At 45.7% G+C, this 21,692-nt stretch overlaps 1 protein-coding gene across 4 annotated transcripts in view; it reads right to left on the reverse strand.

Annotated features, from left to right (window-relative positions):
• Window positions 1-21,692, reverse strand: part of SPATS2L (spermatogenesis associated serine rich 2 like) — a 184,033-nt gene that overhangs the window by 77,881 nt on the left and 84,460 nt on the right. For all 4 annotated transcript variants that reach the window (XM_075529428.1, XM_075529427.1, XM_075529430.1 and 1 more), the window contains exon 3: window positions 14,185-14,245. In XM_075529428.1, the coding sequence (XP_075385543.1) occupies window positions 14,185-14,235 (51 nt within the window). In that variant the 5' untranslated portion in view covers window positions 14,236-14,245. The remainder of the gene's footprint in view (window positions 1-14,184; window positions 14,246-21,692) is intronic.

The following is a 21,692-nucleotide window of genomic DNA, read 5'->3' on the forward strand; positions in this document are numbered from 1 at the left end:
AGAACCTGAGCCAGGGCAGTCCGAACTAGGCCCGGGCTCGTGACATCACCCAGGTGGGCTTAATTCAGCCAGTGGGGTCAACCAATACCTTCCACCATGCCTCCCCAGTCAGATGTTTGAATTACCCTGGGGGTGGGCGTGGGGATGTTCTCTTTTACCCTGCTCCTTGCCAGAGGCAGGTGGGAGGGTGAAGATGCTCATGCGCCCCCCGCCCTGCACCCCCCCCCCCACATGCTCGGGCAGCGCTGCACTCTGTGGGTGTGCAGTTCCATGTACGAGGCTGCTCAGGTTCGGCCGTGAACCCCGGCGTGGCTTCTGCAGGCTCAGTAGGTTTCCCTAAAATAGCGAGTACTCCTTCAAGACTGTAAAGCCCGACACTTGTCCCGTCCTTTATAGAAACCCGCTTGGATGACAAAACGGGCTTCAGCATGAATTCTTTCTCATGCAAGCCAAGAACCGAGGTATTACCCACTGGAGAAGCCTTGCAATTCCACTAGTGGAAGAGGCGCCGATCTGCTCCCCCAAGGACATGCTCCCCCAGGCACTCTCTGCAGGGCTTGGGGAGGTGGATCAACTCAATGGCAGTGTATTTAGGGGCTGAAACGGCACAGCCTGGTTTCGAACTGCCTTTCAGGGGAGGTGCCAGCAAACGTGCTCCATCAGAACTTGGTGTACTTTTGAGACAGAAGAGCCAGTCCTGGGCCTCACTATTTAGAAATTATTCAAGAGCCATATATATATATTTACAAACAAATAAAATCACCAGGATCTGAGTAATCCTGTAAAGATTTGCGTTTCACTCCAGAGTCACATGCATGTGCTGGAAGCGCTGCTGCGTCTCACAGCTGCAGTTCGCCAAGTGCAGGTCTAGAAGTATCGAATGCGCGCGGGGCCGAAGAGCTACCAGTGCTGGGTAGCCGATAGCATGGGGCCAGCTGGCAAGGCCTTCCCGAGGAATTACCGACCAGCCAGAAGCAGGAAGAGTGCAAAGGAATAGTCCAAGTATGTAAACTCACGAAGCCCAAGTGGACGGTCCTAGGCTAGAGCTTAGGGATTTGAAGGCTGAATACCATTAAGGTAGCAGATCAAGGCATCTCTGCTCTATGAAAGGGGAGACTGAGGAGAGGCTAAGGGACCAAAGATCCTGTTGAGAACAAAATGCAGAATTAAAAAAATTTTTAATCCCCAGTTATAACATATAAGATTTAAGTTATTAACACATGTACTAAAAGTAATCTACTGTCCCACCCCCATTTTTATTTCCCTGTGGCTTAGTGGTTATTAGGCGGGTTATCAACTGCAAGGTTAGTAATTCAAAGCCAGTCACTCTATGGGGCCAAGGGGGGCTGGGCTTTCTACTCCTGTGAAGAGTGACAGTCTTGGAAACTCCAGAGAGACAGCTCTACCCCGTCCTGTAGGGTTACTATGAGTCGGCATCGGCTCAATGGCAGGAGGTTGGTGGTTTGGTTTGGGTGGCATCCAAGTTAAGGAAAGAACACGAGTCATGATTAAACACGTGGTCTGGCATCCTCATATCCTCTGTACTTTCAACACAACCTTGACTTCAGAGTAAAAGCTCACTGGCTCTCCCATAGGCAGGGCTGTGTTCTGACAACCAGCCCATGGTGGGCCGCCCAAAACCTGCACACGCGGGGGAATCTGACACAAGGATGGTTGCTAGTCCTGTAGAGGCTACTCCAACCAAGGTCCAGGACGGACCCTGAGCTCTCTTGCTCTGTGTGTGTGTGTGTGTGTGTGTGTGTGTGTGCGCGTGTGCGTGCGTGCGTTTTAGCTGGAAGTTTAGATAGTAAATTCATCTTCCATTATAATTTTTTACCCATCTTGTTTCATAACTTTGGCTGCATCTCCCTCAAGGTAACAGCACTCTCCACTTCCCCTCTGGGTTCTCTATGTCCATCCATCTTTCTTTCTGCTTTTTGATCTTTGCGTTGGGGTCAAGGCTGCTCTTTTGGTCTCATCTGGTTAATTTTTCTGTACATTCCTCACAAGTGTTATCATTCACTGGATAAGCTGTTGTTTGACTGCCAGGTGACCCCCAGGGGTCGTCTGAGCTCCAGGTTTTCAGCTCACAGTCTAGTGCGGTGGTTCTCAACCTTCCTAAAGCTGTGACCCTTTAATACAGTTCCTCATGTTGTGGTGACCCCCACCCCCCATCAAATCATAAAATTATTTTTGGAGCTACTTCATAACTGTAATTTTTCTAGTGTTATGAACCAGACAACCCCTGTGAAAAGGTCATTCGACCCCCACAGGAGTCATGGCCCACAGGTTGAGAACTACTGGCCTTGAAGGTTCTGCCAGTCTCTATCAGACCAGTAAGTCTGGTCTTTATATGATTTTGAATTTTGTTCAGAGAGAAAATATTAAATAGCATGAGAGAACGAGAGAGGCTGAAAGTAAGGAGGATGTGGCTCGAGAGGGCATGTTTGATATTTCCAGTCCTTGGTCCTGCTTCTGCCCACAGGCGTGGAAGGACAGCCCTTCATGTACAGCCCAACCACCACACTCAGTTCTGTCAAGGGCTAGTCACTGCACGGTAAGACTCGAAGGATGAGCATGCTGTTTGACTTTGAGATGCCCTTCTGGCTTTTCATTGGGCAACTTAGAGGAGATGAAATGGGTGTCACCTGGGAGTCGAGGGCAGTATCCAGGAGACCAAGATGGAGCAGCATAGAGAAGGACCTCCCAAGTTACTCGGGGGCACATAACTGGTTTGCACTGAGCTCGATGACGCAGCATGAAGGGGTAGGGGCACAGGCTCCACTTCTTCATAGGAGACATGTGGTCATCTTTGGACAGTACCATCGGCCTTAAAGATTTCAACAACAACCCAGGCGGTTTCCCAAGTAATTACTTTGTCAAGTGACTGGACATTTGAAAAGAAAAAGAAACACACATTAATATGTTATTATAATAAACCCAAACTTGAATGCTGTCAGTCAGTTCGGACTCACTGAGACCTTGTGATGTAGCTCAACAGAATTTCCCTGGCGGGTATCCGAGGCTCTAATCTTTTTAAAATTATTTTATTGGGAGCTCTTACAGATATCATAGCATTCCACAGTTCAATCCCATCAAGCAGTATTGTACAATTGCTACCACAGTCACTTTCAAAACATTTTATTTCTTCTTGAACTTGGTTTCAGCTCCCCTATATTCCCTCCCTCCCCAGCTTTTGTTTATTTATTTTTTGCCCGATGGAGGCTCTAATATTTACAGTGGCAGAGGGCCACCTCTTTCTGTGGAGCAGCTGGTGGGTTCAAACCAGCAAGCTTTCAGTTGGCAGCCAAGAGCTAACCACTGTACCATCAGTGTTGTTATCCATGTAACTAGAAGACACGCATTGTTACACTAGGAAATAAAAACTGATGGTTTATTCTAGATGTGATTCTTTAATTCCTTCTAAATAAGCTTTCTTTTAGAACAAGGGGTACTCAAGTGGATGCTTCTCCTATCTAAAGAAATAATAAAAAATAAAACTTTAAAAATGAGCACATGTTCGAATTTTCAAGTCAGGGTTCAGAGCATTCAGCGGGCACTGGTAGAATGAACCTAACTATCAGACGGCTGCTATTTGTACCACTTGTTTCTCAAATCTCCACGGGGCCAAGCAACAGGCCTAAGACAGACGACCTCAGCCCTCTGCCTGCCACATCTTCAGTGCACACCTGCATGTTTCCTATAATTGTGCTGGAACCATTCTCCTGTCTCCCCGAACTGCCAGCTAGATCTGCACATAATTTTAGGGCAGGGCAAGCCCCAAGTCCACTGGAAGCCTGTCCTCAACCTGCTGGTTACACCCACACGGCACTGGGACTGAGGTAAATAGTCTGTTCAGCTTCTTTCTCTGAGGAACTCCGTATTTGGATTTTATTACAAAGGACAAAAGAGGCAGCTTTATTTCCACAAGGTATTTTGCTTATGATATTTTAATCAGCATACAAAAGTGAAACCATTTATCTTCTGCTTCTAATTTAGAATGGTCAGCAAAATAAGTCCCCATTTTCATTGGAATTTAAGATCTCTACTTGGGTGGGGGAAAGGTAATTGTTGACACCATCTTGTGGGGTTCCCAGACCCCCCTACTCATTTATAGAAGTTATCAAATAAAAAGCCAACCAACAAACGAATACATAAAAAGAACACCTCACTGTCATTGAGTCAATGCCGACTCAGCGCTCCTATGGGACAGAGTAGAACTGCCCCTGTGAGTTCCTGAGACTTGACTTGGGAGTTGAAAGTCTCCTCTTTCTACAGAGGAGTGGCTGGAGATTGTCAACTCCTGACCTTGTGGTTAGCAGCCCAGCATGTCACCTCCATGCCACCAGGGCTCCTAGCAAATCGAGGACCATAAAATATAACTCACTTTTAACTTCTAATCAATATAGAACAAGGGTTTGTATTAATCTGAGACATTTTTTCACGGTGATATATCGACACCATGCTAAGGATCTGAAAAGCAGGCATGATTATTGGTGTACCCCCGAACCACCTTTGAGTGGCACAACAAGGAGCCTCCGTGGGGTTCTCGTGGTGCTACAGACCACAAGACCAGTAGTTAGAAACCACTAGTGGCTCAGTGGGAGAGAGATGGGGCTTTCTGTTCCCATCAAGAATTACAGTTCTATGAGGTGCCTTCAAAAAGCTTGTGGGAAAGGGGATCTAAAAGATAGCATTTCCCCACAAGCTTTCCGAAGCTCCCCAGACACTTTCACTGATTACTATCTTCCAGGGGTGAGAGACAGAGTTCTAAATGGCCTACAAGTCAGGTGACACGTGCAATGGTCTTCCAACAGATCTTACACGGACCCTACACAGAGCTGAATCAACCCCTCGATTTGGCCAGAGACCGACGTAGAGAGGGCACTGCGCTGTATTCCAACAGCGGCAGCTGAAGACGATGAGCAGCATGGGGTTCTCTCCCGTTTGGGGTCTTTCCAGTCCCTCCAGAGTGGAAAAGATCATGGGTGGGGAACTGAGTTTTCATGCAGGCCTGCTAGCCACAACGTCAGAAGTTCAAAACTACCAGTCACTCCAAGAGATAAAGATGAGGCTTTCTACTTTTGTCAAGAGCTAGTCTAGGAAACCCATAGGAGCAGTTCTACCTGGTCCTATACGGTTGCTCTGAGTTGGCATTGACTCGAAGGCAGTGAGTCTGGAATTTTTGTTTCTTAAATGTAATTAGAAATAACAGTACACTTTAATAGAAAATGTGTACTGCCATCAAGCCAATTCCGGCTCATAGCAGCCCTACAGGGCTGAGTAGAACTGCCCTGCAGGGCTTCTGAGGCTCTGAATAGCTACTGAAGCAGACAGGCTCATCTCTCTCAGGGAGCGGCTGGTGCATTTGAATAATAGCAAATAAAGTGACTGGACTATCCTCTGCCCTAGAACTTGAGAAGTCTGTCTCCCCACGTGAGTGGCAGTCTGGTTCCGCTTGCTAAGAGAATGGAGTGTTGAGAGCTCGCATTTTAATGTACTCATTACTTTAGAACAAACTTCTCACCCATTTTATCCATTCTTGTTTTAAATCAACATAAAAGTCTCGGGCACATCTCTTCTATGATGCAATTCCCAAATAGATATTTTAATTTACATTTTGAATGTAGAATTCACTTGTACTCTTGAATGTGTGTTGGCATAAAAATCTCCCAAGGCAAGAAGCCTGGAGACTGGCAGCCCAGCTGCCACAGGCTGCTCTGGGGAGCCACCATTCCATTTGTACCCTTTGCCCCTAGCTTGGCTTCCCCGGGGTGCTCCTGGCCAATGATGGAGGTGGCAGGGATACGTCTGTGGACCCATTTCAGGGATATAAAGCAGTCCATCAGTAGGCCAATTTGTTTGAGGACGCCTCCCTCTCCCCTCTCAAGCCCTCCAACCATTGAAATTTTCTTAACACCATTCTGCAGGTGGAGATGCTTCCTGCCAACTTCCCCATCTCCTCTCCTCTCACAGGTTCGAGACCTGCTCTGTGGTCTGAAGGCTCTCCTTGCCTTTCCTGCTTCCCTTTCTTTTTCAGCAGCAGGCCCGCTTCCTGATCCGTCCCCCCCCACCCATGCCTTCTTCTCATCAACCTTGTACAGGGCTCAGACAACACAAGCTCTACTTACGCCTCTCCTTTCCCCACTGACAATTGAACCCTTGGTCCCATCCAGGAAGGCACACTCGCTTCCTTTGAAGGATCAGCATCACGGCACCTAGGTAACTTACTAATTTATTACCATTTACTAAATACTGCTTGATTAACAAGTAACTGGGGGATAAGGAGTCTAGGAATTACCATTATAGAAGCTACTGGTACACAAATAGGTGAATCGTCCTTATCAACTTATAAGACGCTTGTAAAGGAAAAGTGGGCTTAATATCAAAAGATAAGTTGTTCCTTTAAGTGCTAAATTAACTATTTTGTATGTGTGGACACATGCATGTATGCATTTATCTGGACAGATTTCAAGTGCTCAAGGTCAGAAGGAAAACAAAACCAAACAACTAGAGCAGCCTGTCATTTTTTTATCTGTAAAGATTGATAATTTAATATGATGGATCATTGTGAGAAATAACTAGAATGTTGGTAAAGTGCCCATAAATTCTAAGAGATTGACAACATTTTTTCCTGCTACCCGAGGTTTCAATCTTGTCATGTCCATTCTTCTGACCATTAACCATCGATCTTCCATGCGCACACTCTCAGTCATCGCGTAAAAGGGGCAGGCAGGAAAGGGCAGGGAAGCAGGGGGAGCGGAGCAGAAACACTGCGAATTCCAAGCTTGTAGTTCAGAAGAAGAAGCAATGTGATGTGAATTCTGCAGTAGTAAATTTCTTCTTATCCCCTGAAACGGATGCTGACATTTCCATTTGTTCATTCAGTTCCTTTAGACTCCTTGTCAAATCTCTTCCAGTTGCCAAGCAACATGAACAGGGGTTCTATGCATATACATTGTTGGTTGTTGATGTTGTCTTGGTGTGCCGTGGAGTCAATTCTGCGACCTAGTGGTCTTACAAGGCCAGGGTTGACCTGTCCTGGGGGCTTTGTGAGGCATCGTCTTCATGGCAAGGCGCTCTGGTAGAACCAGGGGTTAATCCTTGGGCTGGGAGCCAAGGGGCTGCTGGGTGGAATCCACCTGGGGAAGGAGAGGGGTGTGCTTCCGTCAAGGTTCTCATCCCAGGGGCTGTACGGAGCAGTTCTCTGTTGGGTGGGGTCCCAGTGAGTCAGCGTCAGTCCGCCGGCACGAGTGTGCGGTATGTTTGCTGACTGCCAACAGGGTTCCTTCATGGAGCAGCTGATGGGTTTGAACTGCCAACTGCTCAGCTGAGTGCTTCCTCCCTGCCTCCGGTACATACGCATTGTGTTTTTGTCCTTTGAATGGGACACTTAGTGACCCTTTCTTATGAGAAGACAAGAACTAGCCCATCGAGAAATCTGAAGCTGTGATATTTGGGTCCCTGCTGTTTGAAAGGAGATAGTTAGCTAACTTAGTTGAGCCACATGGACGTAAACAGCTCATAACATAGGGCATTAAGATTTCCCCACACACATTGCCGGTCTTGAAAACCAATGTCATGGGATCATTTCTGTGTGAACTGTTGATTGCAAAATGAATTTGCTATGTAAACTTTCACCAGAAGCATAACAGAATGTTTGTTAAAAAAGATTTCCCTAACGTCCCAGGTCCCATGAAATGAGTTCTTTATCACATAAAGTTAATATGGTAAAGACACCCAATAGAGGGGTCTCTCATTTTCTCTTTCTTCCTGCTCACACCTCTTCAGTCAAATGTTTGGATTTTTCTAGCAGGATCCCTGGTAGACAGTGGGTTACACATTGGTTAGCAGTTCAAACTCACCAGTTACCCCCAGGAAAAAGATGAGTTTTTTTTCTCCTAAAAATGTACAGTCTTCGACTCCCCAGGGGCAGTTCTAGCCTGTCCTTAGGGTCACTCTGAGTTGAAACTGACCCAATGGCAGGGCCTTTGGTTTTGGCTAGGTTGGGTTTTTCTGACCATACTCCACCTCCATGCAGAATTCAACTCTATTTCAGTACTTTTTCAACACAGTTCAAGATCGTTGGAGGGGAAAAATGACTAGTGAAAAGCCAGCCCGCCTGTTGTGGCTGAGATTCACGGACACGGACACTCATTCTATCTCTGTCATCTGGCGAAACGTGGACCTCTCCATCTCCAATCTGGACAAAATGCTGTTTTCTCCTGTCCCTCTGCCTTCATTCCAACGGCTGTACAAGTCATACTTACGGCCCACTCACCCCCACCTCTCTAGCAGCCCAGCAAGCCTTTCCCGGTACGCGACCCAGCACAGCAGCCAGGGCCCGTTTCCCTGCCGCCATCTTGTCTCCTCTCAATTACGTTTCATGAGGCTCTGTGGTAGCTTTCAAAGTTTGAAAAAGCCAAGTCCAGTTTTATGTTCTTTTTCTCTTTTGTCTTCTTGTTAATCTGGGTCCGACATGAATTTATATGCTGACTTTCAAACAAAAATGTTGACTAGCACTCGTTTTCCATGTTTCAATTGCAAAATAAACAGAAGTCGCGTTGCTGGGGCTCCCTCAGACCCTTATAGTGCACATGCTTAAGGTCTCACTCAGCAGCTACGTGCTTCTGACTGCACTTGGTGACTTGACCAGGTAGGTTCTGTTTCCATCTCCAATCCACAGTTTAAGAAGCTCCAGGCTGCTCAGCTCAGAAGTGTGTGTATGTGTTTGTGTATGTGTGTGCACGCACGTGTGTGCAGGGTGTGGGGTGTGGGGGAGGCGCTAACAGTCTCTGCCTTCTGGCTCCAATATCCCTATTCCTTCCACGAGCTTCTCTTGGTTCATTTCAATCCGCAACTCTCCCAGGTCTCCTGGGATGGTGAAGGGGTCACTTTGTTGTTGGAATTAGTTATCAGTCCACAGTAGACACCCAGAAAACATTAACTGTGTTTGACAAACAAGACTCTCTTTTACTTCTACAGTGTTAGCGGTTACTGCTGAGTTGTGTTCTACTTAAAATTTAAACTGATTTATAATCATACATGCAAAAATATCTAACTCTTGTGCCAGGAGCCTTGATGGCATTGTGGGTAAGCATTGGACTGCTAACCATTAGGTCAGCAGTTCAAAGCCATCAGTCCCTTCCTGGGGGAAAGATGGGGCAGTCTGGATCCACAAATGCTCACGGCGCAGAGGGGCTGGAGCAGGCAGAGCAGTCTGACTCTGCCCTCGTAGGTTGCTATTGGTTGGAATTAACTCAATAGCAGTGGGTTTGGTGTGGGTTTTATTGTCTGTGCCGGTTTTAATAATCCTCTATTACACATTTGGGGGTTACATTAAACACTTTATATATCAATTTTGTTTGGAATCCAAGTGTTTAGATCCCTGCATGGTGCGAATGGTTTCCACGTCCCTGTGAACTTAAAGGCTGGAGGTTCAGACCCATTCATCAGGAGCAAGAAAGAAGTCCCGGGGCTCGACTTCTGTGAAGAACAGGGCCAAGAAAACCCTGTGGTTCAGGTCTATGTCGAACACACGTGGTTGCCATGAGTCGGAATCAGCAACTACCAACCACTACCACAACAACCCAATAGTTCTCTACCAGCTATAACGCCATATTCGATATGGAGACACATCGCGTTACTCCTCTTCCTAGGGCGTTCTACTGTTAAATCTCATCGTTTCAGAAAGAGCTGTAAAAGAGAGTATGCTACAAATAGAAGACCCCTGATGAGCCTGAAGATTTGGTCTGGGATCTCTCCTTAACCCAGTGTGATTTGGGGATTTTCTTTTTTTGAGGAGGGGGCAAGCTATGAGTAGCACCTTGTTTTGTAATGAAACCTACTGAAGACCATCTGTATTTGGCAATCAGCTCTCCAAGATGCTATGCTTCTGCAATACCACAGGTGGCCAACCTAAGCAGGCTGCTGTTTTAAGAAGCAATTAAAAAAAATTTTATTCAACAGCAAAACAAGTACAAAAAACGAGATGACATTTCCATGAGCCTACATTTCACTTTTCCAGGAAGGTTTGAGATCAGTACAATATTATGAATGGGACATGTAGTCACCGAAGGAAGACGTGAACTAGATTCCCGCAGGCATGTTCACTCATTCCTGTCTCTGCATCTCTCCATTCATTTGCTGAGTTTTTAGTCGACGATCAGGAGTCCTAGGTGGAGCAGGTAGTTATGTGCTTGGGCCATAAGTGGAAAGACAGCAGTTTCTCTCAGACACACTTCAGAGGATCGGCCAATGTCTGCTTCCAGTAGGCTGGAGCTACTGAGAGTCCTGAGAAACGTGGTAAACCATGGGGTAGCCATGCATCACAATCAACCTGATGGAAACGACTTTTGTTATGTTTTTGTTTTTAAATGGGAGTTCATTCTGTGACCAAACCAGGAATATCAGGCACATAACCTCATGCAAGCAGAGAGGCACTAACAATTACCCCACGAGAAGTACGAGCTGTGATAGAGAATTCACAGAACCTGGGGAAGGATAAAGAAGAGCAGAGAAAGGGCAGGTGATTCAGGAGAGGTGGATGACAAAGGCGATATCAGAAAGGGTTCTTAAGAGGCAGCCGCGTGGGCACTGAGTCCTTCAGAAGAACATCCCAGGTGGGAAGAAGCATCTTTGTGGAGCTACAGAGGCCGACATGTGCATGCATGGTCAGTAGCTGGATAGAGGAGGGTATGCGGCAGGAGATGGGCCAAATCCTGTGGAGTATGATGTCACACTGAGGGGCTTGAACTGCAACTCCATCAATAATCCCAATTTCATTTTTATTATTGTTGCCCACCCAAATAAAAATACTTTCCAATAACAGAGTCAAAGGGAATATACATTTTAAGTTTCGAATGCCTTGGTTGTGAAGTATGTAACTTCACAATCTCTCAGACTAGAAGCCACACGAGGACAGAAATGACTGTCTCACTCCCCAAGCACCTATTCTGACTCAGTCCAGCCAAGAGAGTAAGATTAAATGCCGACCTAATTTCAGCGCAAAGCATTGATGAAGTATTTCATTCCCCAGTGCTTGCCAAGATATTGTACAAAAACCCTACCAAACCCTATCCTCTGAATTCTACAAGCTTATCATTTAAGTCACAACAGTTGTTATTATTCTTAATTTTCAAAACTAAAATGTCATTGCTTTGGGTGACAGATTGAGAACCAAACTAATCATAAAAAAGGCCATAAAAGCTAATAACTAAAGAAAATAAATGCACTAAAATACATCAATGTAAAATTGTAAATGATCAGAATTCTCAGCTGTTTATTATGATTTATCTTATTGCGTTGAGAAATCTATTAACCTTTTGACATCGGTAGATGGAATTCACTAATTGAGTCAGAGGAGTTCTACTTTCATTGTCATGCAGATTGATAATATTTACAGCTTAAGTATCACCCTCTTTCAAAATAATGCCAACATTTTGATAAGTTACTGAAGTGCAATGGCAAAACACTACTTACTGTTAATCTTCATATGCCGCCGTGACATTACTCATGACAAGTCGATGGATGCGGCGCCTAAGCCAAAGCCTGCAGCATTCACACTGAACCCTCTATGGTCTGGGTGCTGGCGGAGCAGCCTCCTTCCCCTTCCTGGCTCAATGCCACGTACAATAGACTGCTCTGAATGACACTCTATTGTTGACTGCTGAGCCTACCATATTGGTCTGTTCACAAGCCTGGATTTTCTGCAGGACTCAATTCCCATGACTCTGACTCATGAATGTGCTTTTCTGTGTACACCTCCGTGGAGAAGCGACTCAACCCACTCACCAGCAGACATTTGGAGAGGGACCAAACTCCGGTCATTACTGGAGTGCCCATCCCAAATTCTCAAACCAGAGAACATGTATTCTGACCTCGAATGTAGGGCTAGGGAGAATAGGAAGCCATACATTAAATGGGTTACATCTTTCTGTTATTTATCCTCGCCCCAATGATCACTAAGTTAAGATGCTTTCATATTACCATGATATATGGGATATACCATGAGAGACAACGGATGGAGACTTTGCACGAACATTTTAACTATCATGTACGAGTCCAAAGAGACTCAGTGTGCAATGGTTCTGAAGGTGATCCAGGCACATGGGGTACACATGGGGTTTTTCTTTGACCCATGGGCCTTTGGGTCAGCTCTCAGAGAAGCAGTGATAGAGCGTAAAGAGCTGCTACTGTGTTTTGTGTGCTTTGTGCCCATATTCATGGAAATGCTAAATTTCATCTAGATGCTAGTGAAGATAAAAATGTTGTCCCCTCTGCCCCTGCCCAAGTTCACAGACCTCTGAATTCTACCACCGATCCTTTGGAGGCCCCTAGGCCCCAGCTGAAGAGGCCAGTCCAGACATGGGCTCTGATTGCACTCTGATCTCTTCTCGCCATCACCACTCCCTCTGCTGACCCCATTCTGATCCCACAGACCACTGAGGTTCACATCCCAAGTCGACCAGAGCGGTCTGCTCAGGCTTTCTCGGGGCTTTCCGACCACTCAGTCTGTCGGAGCCACCGCCCCCCTCTGCTCTTTCCCTGCATCTTCTCTGCACCCTTAGTAGTTATCCACATGTGACATGGTAGTGCTCATGCATGTGTTCTTGGGTTTACTGCTTTCTGTGCAAGAGAGCAGGCCACGGTGGGGGTAGGGCCATAGCCACAGCGTCGAGAGCAGTGTGTGACACAGGAGTGGCTGGGTGCCATGGAGTTGATTTTGACTCCTAGTGACCCAAGGACCAGAGTATACCGCCCCATGGGGTTTTCTCGGCTGGAATCTGTAGGAGCAGATAGTGAGGCCTTTCTCCCATGGAGGAGCTGGGGCCGTTTGAGCTGCCAACTCATCAGTTAATAGCCAAGCAATTAACCAGGACTCCCTTGGCATAGTTACTGTATATGTGGCACAAAGTTGTTGTTATTAAAACACAAACATATAAAAACCAACCACAGCCGTCAAGTCAATGCTGACGCATACGCATAGCAACCCTCTGTGGGTTTCAGAGACTGCAAGTGCTTATGGGAGTAGAAAGCCCACTCTTTCTCGCGAGGACATGCTGGCGGTTACACACTGCCGACCATGCGGACCAAAGCCAAATGCTTCACCGCTCTGCCACCAGGTGCCATCCAGTAGGTCCCGACCCACAGTGACCCTCTGCACAGCAGAAGGTAGCTCCGCTCAGTCCTGCGCCGTCCTCGCTGTCCCTGTGCTGAGCCCACTGTTGCAGCCACGGGTCCATCCATTTCCTCGAGGGCCTTCCTCTGTTTCGCTGTTCCTCTACAAAGGGTCCAAGAAATCCGTGCCAAAGGAATTTATAAATAGTAAGGACTCCTCAAACATCATTTTCTCTCCCTTTAAAACCAAGTTTAGCACCATGGAGTCTCAGGAAGTGGAGTGTCCAGTGGAGGCTTGGGGGGGGGGGCGGGGGGAGCCCAAGCACTAAGTTGACCTGCAGCCTCTCCAGGTCCTTTCACTGTGGCTGTAGGACCATGGGTACAGTTCGGACCGGAGTTCTTCCAGCGCCCAGTGAACAAGTTGGCTACATTCACTCCATGGTCTCAGCTGGTCTATGGCTCATGATCATTACGCACTAGCAGTGCAAGGTGGAACACCTGGGAAGTGAGAGAATGACCCTGCGCGCAGGGGGTTCCCAGAGGAGAGCAAGTCCTGGAAGGGCTTTGAAGTGTAGCCAGCCTCTGGTAAATGATTGAATGCAGAAGTTTTCAGAGTAATCTCTCAGAGTTGAAAGAAGCGTTCAAAGGCTACCCAGCATGCCCATCGGATGCTGTAACAGATATATCTCCATGTGCAGCCATTTCTGGACAGGTAACAATACCCCACCGCTTAGATGCAGCCCAGCCTGGTGGGTAAGAGTATGCTGGTTCCCCATTTACTAGCTCTGTGGATTTAAGCAAATTACTTACCTTTTCTGTTTCTCTATTCCCTCCTCTGTAAAATGGGGCTAAGAATAGGAGCAATAGTCCGTGAGGGTTATGGTCACAATTGACTGAGAAAATGCATGTAACCCATTAAGTAAATGAAACGGCCGAGTGGTTTTTCTAATGTGACACACTTACTAGACAGTCCCCCAAACCATTTCTGCTGAATTACAACAGGGTTTTTACTGGCTGCAGTCCCCAGTCTGCAGTTCTGTGAATCAGCGTCCAATGTGATCTTACCTTCTCCTTGACATTTACGTGGGTGTTGAGTTCAGCCATCTTGCTTCTCATGGAATAAGCCCTATAAAGTAGAGAAAAGAAAAAAATTAGATTAACTTTGAAGTTTTAAAATTGATTTCTCAATGTGTTATTTTTATGTTCTCTTCCAACACAGTAAACAATTTCATTCAGCCATAATCATAAATTCCACTTTAGGGTATAAAAACACTTTCCAGCCAGGCACGTGACTTAGATATGCTCTAAAAGCATGTAACAATAACTCTGGGAGACAATGTAAAATCTTTTATTCATACTGTCTTGACATGGAAATGACAAAAAATTGGGTATGTAACCAAATTTTATTTTTGTTACATGGAAGGAAGGTGGTCAGATCATCAAATAAGGGAACTTGTATCTACTTTAAGCATTGGCATCACTGTCCCAAGGCTATTTATCAGCCCTTGTTATTTTAACAAACATTTATTTAGCATATCTTTCATCTACATAACTACACTAAGCACTACAGGAAGAGACAGGAGATATGGTCCCAGGTTTAAACAGAAGAATGGTATTACACTTGTACAAAATAATTTTCAAACTTGCTGCTCGCTTAACTTATCATGATCATGTTCCCAGATCAATACATATATGCTGGTCCTTCAAAAAGTGAATGGAAAAATGGAATGAAAAGATAATGAATTTTTTCCAAGAGATGGTGATCAGCTATCAGAAAAGAATAGCGTCGGAGGCAGTGATTCTCAACCTGTGGGTCGCAACCCCTTTGCGGGTCGGACGACCCTTTCACAGGGGCCACCCGATTCATAACAATAGCAAAATTACAGTTATGAAGGAGCAACTAAAATAATTTTATGGTTGGGGTCACCACAACATGAGGAACTGCATGAAAGGACCGTGGCATGAGGAAGGCTGAGAACCACCGGTCTGGGGTCTGGAAGGCTTGTCTTAAAGCAAATGGCCATCTAAGCGAGGTGTTGACTAAATCCACATGGCAGAAGCACACCAGGTTGTATGATCCGAGGACTGTAAACAGTTAGATCCAAATGTGAAGAAGGGAACAGGACCAGAGCATAAGTCCTGAGCACCTTCTTACAGAGGGCTATACATGGCAGCGGAAGCCCAAAATCTATTTGCAGGGTCCCCACGTGGATCAAGCCTCCAGGAAATCCCTCTGATCAAAGTCCAGGGCTGTGAGTAGTCTTACACTCGGAGAACATTGTCAAGCGGATGGCGGCAGAGGTGGCTAGGTTAACAAGTAACACTCTACCTCTCTTTGACGCATTTTACAATCATTTTAATTTCTAATATTTCCTGCTTTCTATTGAGGGTTTCCTCTGTTTTGTCATTGTTATTGCTGTTTTCTGTGGGTTGTTTCTTGTGTTGTGTATGCTTTTCTATGCATGAAATCCAGCAACTGGATTGCTAATTACCTAGAGCCCTAGCAAGGGAGAGGTGGGGTGGTAGGGAGTCAACAACAGTAAGTACTAGAAAGAATAAGATATTCTGAAATGGATGTGATGATGGTGGAACAACTCTTTGTATGTCTGAACAATTAAATTGTATGATGTGTGAATTACATGCCAATAAAATGATTAAAACACACACACACACCCCTAAAAAATTCCTTAATAACCCTGACGCGAAACCCTTTTTCCTCCGACCCAACCGCTGGTATCGGCAATAGACTTTGTGGTCCCTCCTTTGCCTCGTAAGCTCTGGCAGTGCCGGGGATTGCAAGCTGGGCAGTCATATTGGGCAACGTGCCAAGGGAGGCCTTCTATTCCATTCAATCTAGTCGTAGAAGCCCATGGGGCAGCTCCCCCGTCCCACAGTGTCACTGTGAGTCCGAATGGACTCAATGGCAGTGAGCTTGGTGGGATCTCACAGTATTTGTCCTCTGGCGTCTAACTTATTTAATCTACCACAGTGTCTTCAAGTCCATCCCTGCGAGAGCATGCGTCCGAACTCCCTTCCTCTGTGTGGCTGTATCGCACTCCAATTTCACACGGACATACTGCTGTTCGCTGTCTCGGCCCCTGTGTATGGACACGTGGGTTGGCTTTACCTTTGGGCTACGGGGAATAGCACTGAGACGACTGGGCAAGTCACTTGCCCTCACGGCCACCGAGTTGTTCCAACTACAGCAACCCTCTGGTCTCTCTGGAGCACCCCCAGACCACCCCCCTGGGGAAGAGACTCAGGAGGAGACTTGCCGGGGCATCATCATTTTTAATGACCATAACTTTGTGATCCCTCATTTCAGACGGACCATAAACACTTCTCCCATCCTTCGGCGTGCCTAAACTCTTCCGTGTGTCCCATCTTAGGGGTTCAGTCCTCTTGAAAGACATCACCCCACAAAGACCTGCATTCCTAACATGAAGCTGTGCTGCCTTCTTTTCTTTCATCTGGCCTGTAGAGTTCATTTTTATGATGACGGATAGATGCTAAGTCTTTAATTGTGTTGATCTATTTTTGAAGTAGGCAATCAATGACATAAACTGAAGAGATAGATTGGTTCGGAAATGAGCATCTATAAATAGACTAAGTATTGTCCCCACCCCCAGCCAGTCCTGGGGCTTTGGGGTTCGGTTCAAGGGGAGTTCCTTTGGAACATGGGGGTACAGTGAATGGTATGCCCCTTTGCTGGGCATGCCTATACAGTAGGGTATGCTGGGCCCCTCTAGGGTTTCCCGTATGGCCTCCAATAAATTTCTTCCCTTTTGCTTAAAAAAATAGACTAAGTATCAATATTCTAAATGTTTGCATGTTAATGCTTTGGGATACTTATATTCTTTCGAATGTTTGCTATGAAAGATGTTCCTAGCCCCATCCCCCTACCCCTAGTTGATACATTAGGATTTGGTGCATCTGGCCCAAGCCATGGTATTTGCAATCACCTCATATGCACGTGAGATTTGGGAAATGAAATAAGAAGAATCGCAGAAATGAAATAAGAAGAATTATGGTGTTCGTGGAGAATATTGAAAGTGCCATGGACTGCCCAAAGAACCAACAAATCAGTTTTGGAAGAAGCACAGCCAGAATGCTCCTGAGGAGTGTAGATGGCGAGGCTCTGCTTCATGTCCTATGGACACAGTGTCAGGAAAGGACCTCATGCGTGGGAGAGGCTCGCTGACACAGAAGAAGCCCCTCAGAGAGATGGGTTCCATCATTAAAACAGCTGTGAGGACCGCACAGAACAGGGTATAGGGGTCGTGTGCATCGGAGCCGACTGGGTGACATCTAACAACAACCGCTGGATGGATTTGCAAACCTTCTAATTTCTCCCCATCATTTTCTTTTAAATCTAGGGCTTCCATTGCCCTTCTGGAATTGTGACTGGGGTGAACAGGTATAGAGCCGATGGGGTTTCCACTCCGGAAATCACACACAATTTTGGTGGGTGACATCACGTGGATAGCAGTGGCACCACCAGGCCCAGTGTCTTCTGAGGGTCTGAGGATGAAAGCTGGGCAGCCTGTAGCCTTAACTTTACTACCATTCAAAGTAAGCTCAGACAGACGCAGGTTTCATTTTACCTTGTGATATGTTAGAAACAGTAAGGATTTATTTTTAGAAGTTTCTAAATGATATTGCTACATGTGCATTAGAGCATGCTGGTGGGGAAAAAAACCCCTGTGCATGCCCTCCCCATGCTTTCAGCTCTTTGCAAAATGCTCTTCAAACAGTGCCCAGTCTTAATTGAATACAGTTCCCATTCAAGTAACTGTTCCAGGCAGTACATGTCACATCCAAGGCCTGGCACTGAGGGAAAGCAAATCATACTAGCTGGCAAATAATGCTTGAATTGAATTCTCTTTTATTCCCCACCCCCTGACAACAACTAGTGAAAGACCACAAGGTTATTTTTTGATAAATTATAACTATGTATAGAGATGGTCTTTATGGAGCAAAGAGAGAAATGATCAGGTGGTTTTGTTTGCAAACCATGGATGAAAATAAAACCTCTGTGTGGTTGTGACATTGCCTGCGAGGTCGTCTACAATCATGATGTTGGATGGCATCCAAGTGAATGGTTTTCTTATTCAAACAGAGGTGTCTGGCATTACAGCAACATAGGCTGTATAGACATGGGTCTGTCGGTGTGTGACAGTCTATGTATGTGTGTGAGAGAAAACAAGGGAAGTGGCGGGTGGAGTTAAAGAGCGAGAGATGAAGGGATAGGTCCAGGTCAAACCTATAGAAGCTGAAGCGCTGGCTCAGGCAGGCGGGTGAGGTGTTATTAGCTAGGATGGTTCTGTTTGCCACAATCTTTTTCTTTTTTGGATGCTATATTTTATTAGACTAGAAAAGTGGAATCTTCTGGAAACATCTCAAATCGCCCTTCAGATGTGTCAATTTTGTTAGGAGAACTTTGTTTGGGCATTGGGTGTCGATGCCTAAGATCTGGATGTGCAACGTCTTTGGACGTTGGGGTTTTCCAGTCAACAAAGGCATCAAGAAGGTCATCCAGCGCGGGCCATGATTCCTGAGATGGGGAGAGGCGCAACACTGAATGGTCTCTCCATTGTTTGGCAGTCCCTTTTCCCTTTGGACACGGCACACTTTTCTTAGGTAATATTAATTAATATTGGTAATTTTAATAATGCCGCTAATGTTAATTACATTCTTTGTGGAAGGAAATTTTACCCCTCTACCCTCTGGCTAGGAGGGTAAAAATGAGGCAATGACACGTTTTTCCAATGGGATGCGAGGACAATGATTGTAGGGACTTTTGTCCCATTTCCTTCTCAGCCCCATCCCCACTAGTGAGGCTGGTCTCTGAAGTTCTGCCTTCCAAGTGGGTTCCAATGCCTTCCTCACGTGGGAAACTGAGGGTTTGGGAACCAGTCTACGGCTCTAGTTACAGTAACCAGCTGTAGGGTTTTAACCAAGACGGAATAAATCTGGTGTGTCTTAAAGAATTAAGCGGCGGGACAATGACATCCGGGTTCACTGACGAGAAGAAGCCCGCGGGAACTGTGGGGTGCAGTGATCTGTGGTCGGCCTCCACACCCTTAAAATGTTCAGACCCGTGCGGACCCGTTCATGACAGCCTCTGTGTTCCACTTTTCCTGAGCGAAACCAGCCTACCCGCAGACTCTTCTGAGATTCAGCTGCGGCTCATATATGGCCAGCTGGTCAACGTAATCTAAATCGTAATTGTTTAATTGGGCGTGCTAAGGAAGGAGTGGCTCCTCAGGAGAACATGGTCATTCCTTCCCACATCACAGCGCAGGACACTAAGACCTGTGCCGACAGCCTGACACCTCAGCCCTGGAGCCAACCTGCGACGCCACTGACTTCCAGACCTTCGAGACCGCTCATGTCATGGTGGGCCATGACGCTTGGTAGTGGGTCACCCCTGGCTCAGACTGGCGGCTATCACCTAATATATCTCCATCTCAGAGCTTTCAATTCACCCCACTCTTCCCACCCCCCCACCCCCAGGAAATCACAGGGAGCGCTGACTTCTTCAGAAAGGGCCTGGCTTTCCAGTTTCTAACTCACTTAAGGTTGTTCTTGGAACAGACCAATTACCAATGCCTAAGTATCCAACTCCATTGGATCCGTGTTTTGTTCATATCAATTAGTCAATAAAAAGCAGGTTCTTTCAAGTTGACTGTGACCCCATGTGTGACAGAACAGAAAGTGGTCTACAGAGTCTCAGATGGCTGATTTTTAGGAATTAGATTGCCAGCTCTTTCTTCGGAGGCATTTCTGGGTCGTCTTAAGCATCTAATCTTTGGTTAGTAGCTGCCGAGTGTTTTCGCTGTCTGAATCACCCACAGATGCCTAGTACAAAATGCCCTCCTTGCCACTAAGTGCATTCTGACCTCTTGTGACTCTATGGGACAGGGCAGAACTGCCCCTGTGGGTTTCTGAGACTAACTCCTGACGGGAGTGGAAAGTGGTCTCTCCCTCCCCAGGAGCAGGTGGTAGTTTTGAACTGCTAACTCTGTGGTTAGCAGCCCAACATATAATGACCCCACTTCCGGTTAAAACACTGAACTACAAGTTCTGAAGCCCATGCTTCAGTAGCTTCGGTATGGATTGTTTTAAACGTTTCTTCCTTACAATTATAATTGAGTTTTAGTAATAATTTCATAGAGTAACTGGAATGATTATATATATGTATAAATATATATATTTATATATACATACACATATATATAATCTCCTTAGAGAAAAATAAAGCTCAAGGAAATTGTTGGTTAAAACTTTATTCACAAAATAACCGATTAATCTCTTCCACTCTCCTAGGTAGGAAAAGAATCTCACCATTTTATTACGTTATCTATATACTTTTCCAATGTTAAACTAATAAGCCACATATATTGTTGCCACCAATCATTACATATGAAAACTTAAACATACCACGCAGAGATCTTACTTAATATTCATTAACACTAGTCAAAAAATCTACCAGTGTATACTAAAGATAAACTTTCCTTATGAAAAAACACATCTGAATAGAACATCTGACAAGTATATTTGTGTAAGCATTTCTGTTTAATAAATCAATGGTGTTTAAGGCATATAGCGTGGGTAGGGGGTTGAAAGTTCATAAACCAAACACACTGCTATGGAGTCGGTGCAAACTCAAAACGACTTTGTAGGGCAGGGTAGAACCGCCCCTGTGAGTTTCCAAGGTTGTAACTCTTCACAGGAGTGGAAAGCCCCACTGTTCTGAGCGCCTGGTGGTTTCAATCTGCTGACCTTGTGGTTCGCAGCCAAATGCACAACTACTAAATGACCAATGATCTTATTAAAGGTTCATGGTACAAAGGTAAGGTGACCATATGTCCTGCTTTTGGTGGGGCAGTCCCAATTTTTAACAATTTTCCCTGCGTCCCGTGGCATTTTTAAAAAGTCCTGATTTTTTGAAAGAATGCAGGACAAACTAGGGTATACAGTTTTCGGCCGCCATGTGGCTATTTCGCCAAGATATGAGTTTTATCAATGGTGTCCCGCTTTACCAATGTTAAAATCTGGTCACCTTATTCAAATGGCATTTATAGAGGTCTAAATAAAGGCATGTACATATGCAACTATATTTATATATGAGGATGGGGAAATAGATCTATGTGCATATATTTATAGGCTTAGTCTTAAGGCAGCAGAAGGACATTGGGCCTCCACTCAAGTACTCCCTCAATGCAAGAACACTTTCTTCTATTAAATTGGCATTCTATGATGCTCACCTTCCCGACACAACCATTGAAGACAAAGCGAGTGAATAAGCTAATGTGAAGAAAGCTTATGGTGCCCGGCTATCAAAAGATATAGTGTCTGGGGTCTTAACGGCTTGAAGGTAAACAAGTGGCCATTCAGCTCAGAAGCAACAAAGCCCACATGGAAGAAGCACACCAGCCTGTGTGATTACGAGGTGTCGAAGGGATCAGGTATCAGGTATCATCAGAACAAAAAATCTTATAATAGTGAAAGAGGGAGGGAGTGCATAGTGGAGACCCAAAGCCCATCTGTAGGCCACTGGACATCCCTTC

Source organism: Tenrec ecaudatus, chromosome 13 (assembly GCF_050624435.1).
Source record: "Tenrec ecaudatus isolate mTenEca1 chromosome 13, mTenEca1.hap1, whole genome shotgun sequence".
NCBI lineage: Eukaryota > Metazoa > Chordata > Mammalia > Afrosoricida > Tenrecidae > Tenrec > Tenrec ecaudatus.